Here is a 13,361-nt window from a genome sequence, read left to right as displayed (position 1 = left end):
TGCCAATGACTGTTCTTGAATGTGCATGGCTGTGTTCAGCCACCTTCAGGTACAGTGGAGTCCCCGATCTCTGGCACCTTTATTTTGGGGGTCCCAGGCTGAAAAGATTAAGAACCACTGTCTTAGTGCAATATCTTTCCCTTTTTTTCCCACCTCTGATTTAAAGAAAAACTTCTAGTGAATCTACAGAACAAAGGCTTTATATATATATATATATATATATATATATATATATATATATATATACACACACACACACAGTGCTTAACAAATGTATTAGACCACCCCAACCCTAACCAAAGTAAGGTTTATGCCACAGCTGCCCTAAATTAACAGAATTGGTAATTACCATAATCATTTTTTATGTTTCTGCAATTGTTAATACACCAATATGTAGAAGCTCTTTAACCCAAATGACATTTTTTAATGCTAAAACACAATTATTATTGTTATCAATGAATTTTCAAATTTACTGATTTACAAAAATCCCTGAAAAAAATAGTAAAGCACATTAATATTTCTTGATTAATATGTCAAATTATAGTTATTTACTTGCATTCCTGAACAGAAAAATGAGTTTTAGTGGTTGAATGTTATGCTTGATTAAGTTCTGACTTCTCAGAGAAGCCCAGTGAGCCGGCTCAAATTTGGGTGAATTCAATTTGAAATTCCTCATTCCTGTTCAAAATGATAAAACGTGGAGAGCTCACTGAAAATGAAAGAGTCCACATTAAAGCACTTCATGATGCTGGATGGTCTCTGAGACAAACATGACAGGTGGTCTAATAAAATTGTTAAGCACTGTATATCATTAGAATAATACTTTATTTGTATAGCACTTTTCAATACTAATAACAAAATCCTACTCTTTCCAGAGGTGGAAAAAGCACACAACCATTGTACTCAGGTAAAAGTACATTTAATCTGCTTAAAACTGAAGTAGAAGTTAAAGCACTGGTTTCTGATTAGTTATGCCCCACCATTAAGAATACTGAGGCTTAATTTTGACATTTGCTGGCATAATGTTTAAAGAATTCAAGCAATCTGTTAAAAGGAGAGGCTCATATATGGTTCTTGCTGTTTTAGTCCACGTTAATTGGCTTTTAGTCCTAATTTCCTCTTCTTCAGTTTATTGTAGCGAGTCCAGACATATTTCAGACGTGTTTATGCCTTTAACAGTCTATGGTGTAAATTGGTCTCTACCGCCCTCTGGTGGACTAAAGGCTGTACTGCAGCCTCTGGCTGCGTAAGGACTGGTGAGGAGGCAGATGCGGGTTTTCATTTTATCCTCCAGATGTTTGATTTAATTATTCAAAGCCTTGGCGCCCTAAACTTAATTGCATGTTCCCATATCTTCAAAACTAAAGAAATATGTGGAAAATAAAGACTGTGATTGTCAAAGACATTAATTTATACATCATTATTAATGAATTCCCCCAAACATGTATGAATTACCTCTCACTGGCTTCAAATGCATTAAGAGGCTGGTAACATGGCACGTTCTTCTTATAGGTTTGCTCGTTAGAAAGCCTCTAATGGGACTTCTAAAACTCTTGAGCAGACATTAATATGGAAGTAGAAGGATAAATCCAACATTTGTATTAATTATTATTATTTATGAATTGGTGCTGATAAAAATAGTCGTGTTTCGTGTCCTGGAGAAACCATTTCCCTCTAAACAGCGCACATTGTGTTCTGGCCGGTAACGCACGAGCGCAGAAAAATCTTTTTCACACTTACAGGAGGCGCATGCGCAGAACGAACGCCAACTGGCTTGTGTCAAGTCGAGGCAGACGGATGTGATCGAGCCCAAAAAATCACCTGTATTCTGGCATTCATGGTGACACAGTGAGTACTCGTTTATATTCGGCTTTTACCGGTCTCAACGTGAGTGTTCACGCTCGTGTTTCCGAATGTTTGAGTGAAATAACGGATCAAATACCCCATGAGGATGCAGCGAGGCTGTTGCATGAAGCATCTTGGTGTGGAGAAACGGGATTCATCCTCAAATCGTGCACAAATTCATCTCATGAATCTCGCAGACTTAGATGATTTGAATGTTTTCAGATGTGGTCCGTTTTACTTTGAAGGGAAAAGAAAATCAGCTGCAATCTTGTGATCAAATAATTTGATCATGTTTCTATAAATGGCTGCATGCTGCTCGCTCCAGGATGATTGCCTGTCTTGAATCGACCATCATGAGTGAATCCTCCTGAGGATGCGACTGATGGATGCGATCGCTGCGGTCCAAGAGGAGTAACGCCTTGTCGCTATCATTACTGCTCATCCCTCATAGACAGAGAGAGGAAGAGGAGGAGAGAGGAAGGCGATTGTTGCTCATCACATATTTTCTCACATTGAGTCTAAAAGAAGCAGCTCGTGATGCTTCCATGGGGAAATCTGCACCACACGCGTTGATAAATGGTGGAAACGTGTCCTTTTGGGGGGGTTGGGTTGCACAGAAGTTGACACCACACGTCATGATGGGAAAGTGCTCATGCATTCCCCAAGACACCCCTACCTTAGGTTATGCCTGAAAATGTCTGATGTTATCAAACTGATCATGTATTTTGGATTAGTAGATGAGGCCTTCTCAGATCATCGCATCTTTAATATCCTGTGATTTCTTGGATTGCATGTATAAATCTGTGTTTGCTTGTGCTCCATCTTAATGCGGTAATAATCTTCCAGTAAACCGCTCCCCCCTCTCACCCTGCTTGCCTCTCTCTCTCTCTCCTCAGTCCATGGGCTCAGAGCGGGTGGAGATGCGTAAGAGACAGATGCAGGTTCACCAGGAAGCAGCTGCCAGTGTCCTCCAAGCACGCCACAGAATGGGAAACACCCCCACCAACGCCTCAAACGCCTGCTGCTTCTGCTGGTGCTGCTGCTGTAGCTGCTCCTGGTAATGACACTCGTCAGCTTCCCACACAGCAGGCTGCAGACAGGAGACGTGTGATCTGAGACACAGGAGGGGGGGATAGGTGACGATTTATGGAGAGATAACGGCATACATGTAGGAGGTAGTGATGGTGTTTGGGCCTGATGTTCCATCATCCTCCCATCCATTCTTTATCTATAGCTGCTTGGTCTTCATTGGCTGCCATATTGAAGGATACAAGATTAAACTTCCTCACCATTCTTCCCTGTGTCCATCAAGTGGTCAGGCTTAGTTCAGTAAGGTTTGATACAGTAAACCCTGATCTTGCCAACTTTACCCTTACTTGGTAGCCAGGTGGCTATGTAATAGCAGAAGAATGTGGGGTTTTCTTTGTGGTAGTGCTGCAGGCTGAAATTATCCACAAAAAAGACAGAGAGGATATTCAAACATGGTGCCTTTTGTGTTTCTCTATTAGTACCTCTGTTGCATGGGATGTGACGTTTCTTTTCACCCCTTAGGTTCTGACATGTATGCTTGGTACCCCAACATAAGTCAGCATGAAAAGTTTGATTGTATAGATCAGTTACTTTGGTGCCTTTCCCAATTTTGACATCCATCCATCCATCCATTCATCTCTTCCGCTTTTCCGGGGTCGAGGTCGTGGCAGCAGGCGATGTAAGTCAGCCCAGACATCTCTCTCCTCAGCAACATTTCACATTTCCTCCTGAGGGATTCCAAGGTGCTCCAAGGCCAGATGGGATATATAACCCCTCCAGCGAGTTCTGGATCTGCCTTGGGGTCTCCTCCCAGTTAGATGTGCCTGGAAGACCTCCACAGGAAGGAGCCCAGGAGGCATCTTGTTTAGATGCCCACCTCACCTGGCTCCTTTAGATGTGAAGGAGCAGTCGCTCTACTTTAAGATCCTTTCGGATGTCTGAGCTCCTCACCCTATCCCCAAGGCTGAGCCCAGACAACGTCTTGAGGAAACTCATTTCGACCTCTTGAACGCGCAATATCACTTTTTGGTCATTACCTATGGTCACTCCGAGTTCATGACCATAGGTGAAGTTTGGGACATAGATCAGCTTTGCCTTTCAGCTCAGCTCCCTCTTCACCAAGACAGTACGGTACAGTTCCTGCAAAAGTGCTGATGCTGCACCAATGTGTCCGTCAATCCCATGGTCCATTCTGCCCCGAGAACAAGACCCCAAGATACTTCAAAACCAGCCTACGCTGTTGGGGTGCAGTACTATAGGCAGCCACCCTTGCCTGCCGCCTGGTCTCCATGGCACCCACCCTGCAGGTGGTCTGGCTCCAGGAGGGCGCCCTGGTGTCCCTATTCCAGGTGAGGTGACTCCAAAGCGTTGGTTCCACATCATGAGGGCTGTCTTGAATTGCTCTTTGACTGGACCCTCCACCAGGGCCAGTTTGCCTTGGAGACCCTACCAGGGGCAAATGCCCCCAACAACATAGCTACCGGGTAGGGATGTTCCGATACCATTTTTTCCTTCCCAATACGATTCCGATACCAAGGTGTTGGGTATTGGCCGATACCAAGTACTGATCCGATACCAGTCTGAACTTTCTGAACTGACTGTTCAGACTAGCAAATTATTTTAGACCTATATTTGACTCAAAACGGCTCAACAAATAGAACCATAATGTACAGCATCTCTGTGACCCTGAAGTTGTTTTTCTGCTGATTATTGAGTTTTACTGCTAAATATTAAAATACCAGTAATACAGGGGGCTGCATGCAGGCTGTCTCAATACACAAACAATACAAACTTTATTGCACTTTTCCAAATACAATATAAAACTTAAACTCACATATTAACAATTGTTGTATACAGATATGTACTTAATGTATACAGTTTTATAAATCATCAAATGCATTGAACTCTCTCCTTTCTGCTATTTTGTGCAGCATCAGTGATTACGGAACAGCCTGCTATTGGTGGTTAGCACTCAAGCTAGCGGTAATAAATGATCGTAATTGGATTAAAATGGATAGAAAGACGTTCAATATGTAATGATAGTCATGGAATCTGGTCAGTCCATTTGCTTTGTAGGGTTAATTTAATCCACATTTACACACTGATGGCAAAGGCTGCTATGCAGAGTCATCTTCATATTAACTTGTACCATTCACACGCGTCCATAAGCGTTTACACAGGAGCAGTTTTGCTCAAGGATTATAGTGGCATCTGACTAGGACTGGACTGGACAGGGCCGGTGTGATTTGATTTTCACGTTTCCAGTCGGGAGAAGAGAAAGGCGTATGATGGCAATTTTGTTGCGGTTTACTCGCTGTTTGCATGAGTTACCTGAGCTGACTGTCAATGACGAGTTAAATTTAGCTGAAGATGTATATTGCAGCACGCAGCAACGATGTCCATAAGTGCTTTTAATCTGTTTTTCAAACATCATTTTAGCATGTTTGGATGCCAAGCGATGATGATAGAGTAAACACAAACAACGATCGAAACACAAAAACCAACGAAACGGACAAATTAAGGCAGTATAGGAGGGTTTAGATTCTGTTTTGGCTTAGCACATGTCGTTGGTCAGAAGTTGTGAACCGGTCTTATTTTCCACCAGAATTACGCCACCCCCTGCAGTGCCTATTTCAGACCTGGAGGAAAAGACTGAAATGCACTCAAGGCTCTCCACTTTATGCTGGATGGCTTCAACATTGAAGCATGTGAAGGCTGCCTAGTCCACTTTGGGACTGATAACATAAATGTAAGAGTAAATCTATGCGTAGCTGCGTGATCTGCATACGTTCAACTTTGAGAATTTCTCATTTGTACTGTTTACATCTAATCAACATGCAAATACACCAGCTGTACTGTTTTTATGCTGCTTTGAGCCAACTGTAGCGCCACGTATCTCTAAGTTCTTGAATGAAGTGCAGCAGAGCCTGGTGGACACTCTTTGGAGAATATTTGCACCGACTAAGATGTTGCAAAAGGAGTCAGCACTGTTAGAAGCAACATTTATATCTGTGAGAAATTATGCAGAGCAACATGTCACACATTTGAAAACGGAAACCATTCCAGCCACACAGATATGGAACCAGTCTGAGGGAATTTTTCTATTCAAAGTCTGACAGAAAAACACACAAAGGCAGTATACCAAATGCTGCAGGACAGCAGCGATCTGCATTCATCTGCATTTTGTTGTAGCAGCTCTGTAGTGAACACAACTTACTCTGCCTCCATCCTCCCACTCATTGAACAACAACAGCCCACACTACAGCCGAGAAAAACAGAAGCACACGGGTCCTGTGACCCACGCTGGATCTCATTGGTCGGAGGCCCCGGGGGGTTTTAATCTGTTACGGAATCAAGTGCCGTTTACCTCGGTTTCCTCTGAGAACAGCCGACCTGCTGTGTGCAGAACACGGCCATGTTAATTCACTCCGCCGGGGACGAGTAATACACTTTGTCTCTACATCTATTATCATTCCATCTATTTGTTGCACAGCTACAACCACCTCGCTCCCAGATGGGAAAGCTCACAGACTCTCACCTGAGCCAATTAATCTACAGCCAGCTGCTACATGGGCTGTTTTAATTACACACAGGAAATTCCTATGAGACGCTGCGGCCAGTTGACACAATTATCCGTTAAAGCAAACGTTCCCGACGTTCCCGGTGGATCCTCCTGGATCTACAGGAGGTGTTGTGTTATTTCAGGAAGGAACAAACAACATGCAAGGACTCAAATATGAGAACATAACGTGATTGTTAAACAATATGAAAAATACTATATGTTACATAACCAAAGGGGTATGATATTTTACAATCCAATTTCAAAAAAGTTGGGGCGCTGTATAAAATGTGAACTAAGAACAGAATGCCATGATTTTTCAAATCTCAGAAACCAAAATTTTATTCACAATAAAACATAAAAAACCTATCAGACGTTGAATCTGAGACATTTTACAACATATGAAAAAAATAGCTCATTTTGAATTTAATGGCAGCAACACAAATGAAAAAGTAAGAACATCCATTTTTACCATTGTGCCTCTCTTCCTCAGTCAACAGTCTGGGATGTGAGGAGACCAGTTGCTGGAGTTTTGGAAGAGGAATGTTGTCCCATTCTTATCTGATGTAGGATTCTAGCTGCTGAGTCTTCTTTGCTGGATTTTTTATTTAATGATGTGCCAAATGTTGTCTATTGATCACCCACCCAAAATCCACACAATTTCCCCAAATTTCTGTGAATATTTTTAAACACATTTTTGAAGTATCTCCGTAAAACGTACCCCAAAGTTTCATCAAATATTCCCAAAATGTTTTAGCAAAGCTTTATCATAGAGCCCAAATATAAAAAAGAAAGACAGAAATTCATGTAATTTGTAATAAAATTTCTTTTAAAATATTCAAAAAATGACAAATACATTTTCAAAAATTTCCCCAATCATCCAAACACATTTCCTGAAATTTTTACTAAATTTTCAAAGGACCCCCCAACAAACAAGTTGACATAAAAAAAATTCCCCAAACATTCAAACAATTTTCTGAAATTTTAGTCAAATTCTTGAAAATTTCAATGGACTCCCCGAACAAACAATTCCCATAAATTAAAAAAAAAAAAAAAATCTTCACTAAAAAATTTTCACTAACTAATTCCCCCAAATGTTCAAGCAATTGATCACATTCCCTATGGAAATTAACAAAAACATTTTAAGCAAATCTCCCCCAAAATTCTCATGACACAGCCCCCAATTTCTGTAAAAATACTTAAATTCCACAGAAATTCCTTCACATTTTTATTCTCCCAACATTTGATGTAAATTACTAAATCTTCAGTGAACATTCTGGACAGTTATCTGAAAAAAATCTTCTGGCAGACATGATAATTATGTTGTAGGAAAGCCAAAATGTTAGGTTCTATATGTACATGCAGGGTCTTTGGGGGTTAAAATTAATATATTTGTAATGTCCTGCCTGTTGTCTATTTTTGTATTTTCTTGGCTGAGCAACCTCCTTTTGGTGATTAATATCTTTAGTGGAAAAAATTTATTGTGTAAAATTATTTTTATTTCTTGTTTATTTGGAGCGTTCCTGCTCACTGTCTGCAATTCAGATGAGGGTTACTGGTCTGTTAACAGCTTCTTTGCCCAGATTAAAAGATGATAAAAGGCCCTTTGGTGTGCTGACTTTCTTTCTCTTGTCATTAATTTGAAGAGGTTTTATAGTTTGAGTTTGCTCCTTTTTCTACCACCCATACTGGAGCAGATCCCTGAAGCCGGACTCTAAAATTCTCCTTCAGAAAAAGTTGAAGCTGTATTCTGAAACAGCAGGCAGATGTAGTTTGACATTCAAATAAAGTGTTTTATTTTTAGTAAAGAGGCTTTTTCTGAAAAGAGGACCCAGGAGTTATTTTAAATAGGTAGTTATTTATAGCTCGTAGAAGGAAAATCAAGTCTCATTGTCTTTTGTCTTCTAGTTTAACTGTTCGGGGCGATGATGAGACGGTACAAAGATCAACGTTTGAGCGCAGAACAGAGGGAACCACAAACTGTGAAGAAAGGTAACGACCGAACACGTGGCATTTGAACACCCTGTTTCATATAGTTCATAAATGTACTTATCTGTTATCTTTAAGCCTGAAGCCTACTCTGGAAGACGCCCGCTCCTGGTCCACGTCGTTTGAAAAGGTGATGAAGAGTGCAGCGGGTCGCAGCTGCTTCAGGCAGTTCCTGCGGACGGAGTTCAGCGAGGAGAACATGATGTTCTGGCTCGCCTGCGAGGATCTCAAAAAGGAGACCAACAAGACTGTGGTGGAGGAGAAAGTGCGTCAAATATACGAGGACTTCATCTCCATCCTGTCCCCAAAAGAGGTGAGAAACAAAGGCGAGGTATCAGCTCAAGAGTAATGGCTGCTATAATTATGGTGCTAAAGATCAGAATAAGGGTCAGGGGATTCATTCTAGGTTGGTGTAATTATCATGTCCTAATTGTTTTAGTCCTTTGCTACAAAAAGGTGAATAATACAACACGAAGGAGCTGACAGAAATAAAATGTACAGACCCTTTAAAGGTGCAATCAGTGATTCTTATCTAATTTTTCAAATGTTTCCATACAACCACCAGCAGTCTCTTCACTGTGATTTATTAAGGGGGACATATTTTACCCTATTGAGACAAGTTTATATTGGTCTCAGAGGTCCCCAAAACAGGCCTGTCAAGTCCTTTGCTGAAAACACACTCCAGTATTGGATTACCTCCTCTCCTCAATATGAGCTGTTTCTGTGTCTGTGGCTTTAGATGTTAACGAGCTGTCTGACCCCGCCCCTCTCAGGAAATGGATGTGGCTTAATGCATGTGGCTCTCCTGATCCTCCTTTCAGCTGCCAGCTGAGAGGAGGATCAGGAGAGGAGGGAGGAACTTTCTTCAAAATGGGGAGGGCCAACCGAACCTGGGGGCGGAGCTAACTCCGATCTTGTGGATCCGTTCCTTTTAAAGAGCCAATTAAAAACCTGGCTCATTTTATATTTTTCTAATTTAAGAAGCTAGCCAGGGAGTAACTCATTTTATCCAGAAAGTAATCACTGAAAGGAATGATGGGGTCCGATTTGGGTCAGAATCATTCAAACATAGATATCCCACAAATATATATTCTATTGGAGATAAAATCATTGAAAGCATCTTTAAGAAATCTAGTTTACAAGAGAAAAATAGATACCACATTCTGCAATAGTTCTGTACTGTTAGTATTGCATACATGTATGTAGTATTAGTGCAAAATTTAGAGAAAACATTTCATACAAGAATATTTTGATTGGAAAACTTAATACTTTTACAAAAAAATATTTCAAGTATTAGAAAAAAAGATAAAACTGTAATAAATGGGAGAAAAATGTACATACAGCCTACTAGTACTACAAGTATTTACACTGCAATGGACTGGTGACCTGTCCTGGAGTGCATATAGTTGCTTTGTAAAAAAAGTTAAACCCTGCAGAGGACTACTGAACTGTCCTTGGCTGTATAGTCTTCTTACTCTGTGGAGTAGCATCTGTTTAAACATAGGGATTAAAAAAAAAAACGAACGGCTTACAACTGTGACTTGGTTCCTGTCGTTCGTGTTAAAGAGCCGTTCAAAAGATTCGGATCGTTCGTGAACATCACATCTCTGAAAGGCACACATTTTCTGAAAGGTGGATGTTTCTGGTACTCGAGGGGATAGTTGACAGGCCAGGGGCACGTATTTTTGTAACAAAAGCCTGAAAAAGTGATTTTTGCATATGTGACTTTTAAAAATGTTTTTAACCTCTTTTGAACAGGGATAGACGTACAGTACTGTGAAAGAGTAGGCTGTTTACCCCTATCCTGATTTCTTCATTTTCTTTTGTGTTTTGGTCACACCTGATGTTTCAGGTCATCAATCAAATTTCAATATTAGACAAAGATAAACCCAATAAATAAAAAAACGCCATTTCAAAAGATGATTTCATTTATTTAGGGAAAAAAAGCCATCCAAACCTATCTAGGTCTATATGAGAAAGTAATTGCCCCCTTGCTGAATCATGAATTAACTGTGATTCAATGCTTTTCTTTTGGAAAGCTACATTAAATGTCAATAGCCACATCCAAACCTTCTCATTCAAAAAAAGCCAACTACATAGAAATTCCTGCCAACCCTTTATCTGCTCATCTTCTCCAGGTCAGTCTGGATTCGCGTGTTCGAGAGGTGATAAACCGCAACATGCTGGAGCCGACCTCGTGCACGTTTGATGACGCCCAGCAGCAGATCTACACGCTGATGCAGAGAGACTCATACCCCCGCTTCATAAACTCGTCTGTGTACACAGACCTGCTGAAGAGCCTGGAGGAGCCACCCCCTGAGACATAGACTCTCTACTGCCACCTTTAGCTTTTAAAAATGGCGCATGCGTCCCACCTGAAGGAGGTTTTGGTGTGTTTTCCTGTTGGAGTTGTGCTATTTAAAGACAGACAGACAAACAGGAAAATGAACACTTCTTTAAACCGGTCTTTATCCAGCTGTAACTGCTGTTTATTTACTCATGATTAACTTACCAAAATACGTGGAGCAAACAAGAACAAATGCTACATCCAGCAGCTGTTACTTGTTTGAAAACATATCTATATTTTTCTATATTCCCAAGCGCTTGACATTGCACTTTTCTACCTTGTTTAATGAGGGAAAGCATGTATCTGTGAGCACTGCATTTGTATTTAGGATTATTGTGAGCCTTAATGCATATCCAGTTCTTGTAGAAACTCGTAGGTTTTATTTAACAGTAACTTAAGAAGAAGGAAAGTGCCTTGGAATAAGATCTTCTACACTCGCACCTTTGGTCTAACAAGAAATGGTGCAACAATGACTTCATGTTGGTGCTTTCAGCTCTTCTCAAAGAAACATTTGTACAACTTGATGAGCTGATACCCGGGAATAGAGCTTGTCTGTGTGTTTCAATACTGTGATATAAGTTATAATATATTTAATTTAAATAAAAACAGGGAAGAAAAAGTACTAAATACATGACCATGACCACTGATATATTTGTGTATTTAAAAAGGCATTTGTGTGAAATAGCTATCTGAATTCTCACAAATCAAATAAAGCACAATCATATGTCTTGTCGCTCATTTTGTCAACATTCAAAGATTATTATTTCTTATATACATTATGAGAGATGCTTCAGTATATTAATTAAGCAGCCTGTTTATCTTTTGTTGCTTGCATGTTATTTCAAAATGATAATAGCTGAGATTTCAACATACAAGGGCGGTAATTCATATTGTTTATCATTACAGTTACCTTTTCCCCAGTCAGTTTAACATATCCTCCTGAGGCCTGAGCTTTTGTCTGGAACACACGTTTAGTTTCTCCCACTTATCTTGGATAGGAAGAACCTGATAAGTTTAAAACTCAGCCTTGTCTTTGAACAGGAATTTTTGATATCCGTAAATCTTTTGAAGGTCATGTTTCGGCAGGAAATACAGCACTGGATCAGTTTAATCTCTTGGAAATTTTCCTTCACAAATCCTCACAAATTCCCTAAAATTTCAAAGAAATTACTTAAAATCTCTGTGAAAATTCTTTAATATACATTTTAAAAGTATCCCAAAAAGAACCCTAAGATTTCTTTTAATATTCCCCAGATTTTTCTGCATAACTTTATTATAAAAAAGTAAATTCCTGAAAAACTCTCAAGCAAATTTCCCAAAATTTCAAGCAAATCCTTCCTTAGATTTCTTATCAAATTGCCCCCAAAATTACAAATTGATTTTCTGAAATTTCTATTAAAATGACAGTGAGCATCCAAACAAATTCCCTAAAATTTCCATGAAAATTTCAAAGGACCAATCCCCACCACCACCATTAAAATATCCCCCCAAAATTTCAAAAAATCTTAATAAATGCCAAAAAATTCAAAGCAACCCCCGCCCCCCCAAAAAAATTTAAAATCAAATTCCCCAAAATTACCATTATATTATTCAAATTTCCATGAAAATGTCTGAAAAATTCAACATTCTCCCCAAAATTCAAAGCAATTTCACAAATTTCAATTTAAAAAAAGGGAAAGTTCCCCAAAACTTCCATCCAAACTCCACAGTATGAATATATATCCCAAAAATGTCCATGAGACTACTTGCTAAGTTTTCCCAGCCAGTTTCCCCAAAATATTCAGACAAAATCCCCACAATTTCCATCTGAATTCCTGAAAATTTCAAAGCATATTTTCTCAAGCAAATTATTTTAACTTTAATGTATATCCTGGACAATTGCTTAAAGAAATCTCATAGCAGAAACTATCACTATGCTCTAGAAAGGCCAAAATGTAATGTCCTTATACGTACATGCAGGGCCTCAGGAGGATATTAGATGTTAATTAAAAGGCCTTTTCCATACTAAAAATCCCAGGTGGATGTCTTTATTTTGGTTGCTGTGTGCAACAACTATTTCAAAACCCAAACATGTTAGATTTAATATCATTTAAAGCTTTAAAGGTCTAATTTGAGAAGCTTAAAGCAACAATGTTTACCCCTTTCTTGATAGATAGATTAAGTCAATTACATAACTATGAAAAAAACCCAAGCTTGCTTCCACACAGACTGTATATTAAGATGAACTGAGCTCAAGCGGCTTAGGAGTGAAGACAAAAGATTAAGAGCTCCCCTGCTGACTGGCTGCAGTATGTGTCATAGTGCTGGCATTTTAACAGATGGATCAAACTTTAAAGTTGAAATAGTTTTGTCAAACTAAGTTCTCATTATGCTAATGTATGCTCCGTCGTTCATTATTCAGAGTAGTTTTGTTGTACTCAGTTATTTTATTCCATAAAAGAGAAAAATGCAACATCATGATTGACTGCTGTTGACAAAAGCTAACCTGAAATGCCAGGTAGACTGTTAAATATAATCACTGCATGGATTCATCTCACATTGATCTGGGAAACCTCCCATACATAGCTTTTCAGAAGGGCGGGTCTTCATAAA

General features: G+C 39.5%; 1 protein-coding gene across 1 annotated transcript; it reads left to right on the top strand.

The window, feature by feature from the left end:
* The first annotated feature begins 1,759 nt into the window (after positions 1-1,759).
* LOC121527382 (regulator of G-protein signaling 20) lies at positions 1,760-12,277 on the top strand. Its single transcript, XM_041814328.1, has 5 exons — positions 1,760-1,848; positions 2,742-2,902; positions 8,342-8,425; positions 8,501-8,735; positions 10,561-12,277. The coding sequence occupies exons 2-5, from the start codon at positions 2,745-2,747 to the stop codon at positions 10,747-10,749; spliced, it is 666 nt and encodes a 221-aa protein (XP_041670262.1). The 5' UTR covers positions 1,760-1,848; positions 2,742-2,744; the 3' UTR covers positions 10,750-12,277.
* Positions 12,278-13,361: the final 1,084 nt, after the last annotated feature.

The sequence above is a fragment of the Cheilinus undulatus genome, linkage group 19 (assembly GCF_018320785.1).
Source record: "Cheilinus undulatus linkage group 19, ASM1832078v1, whole genome shotgun sequence".
NCBI lineage: Eukaryota > Metazoa > Chordata > Actinopteri > Labriformes > Labridae > Cheilinus > Cheilinus undulatus.
This window is presented reverse-complemented; position numbering and strand designations above follow the sequence as displayed.

Excerpts from the sequence above, each read along its gene's own strand:
- LOC121527382 (XM_041814328.1), top strand. The coding sequence starts at position 2,745 with ATGGGCTCAGAGCGGGTGGAGATGCGTAAGAGACAGATGCAGGTTCAC. Across the intron at positions 2,903-8,341 it reads TGCTGCTGTAGCTGCTCCTG|TTTAACTGTTCGGGGCGATG; the intron begins GTAATGACACTC and ends TTTGTCTTCTAG. Across the intron at positions 8,426-8,500 it reads ACCACAAACTGTGAAGAAAG|CCTGAAGCCTACTCTGGAAG; the intron begins GTAACGACCGAA and ends GTTATCTTTAAG.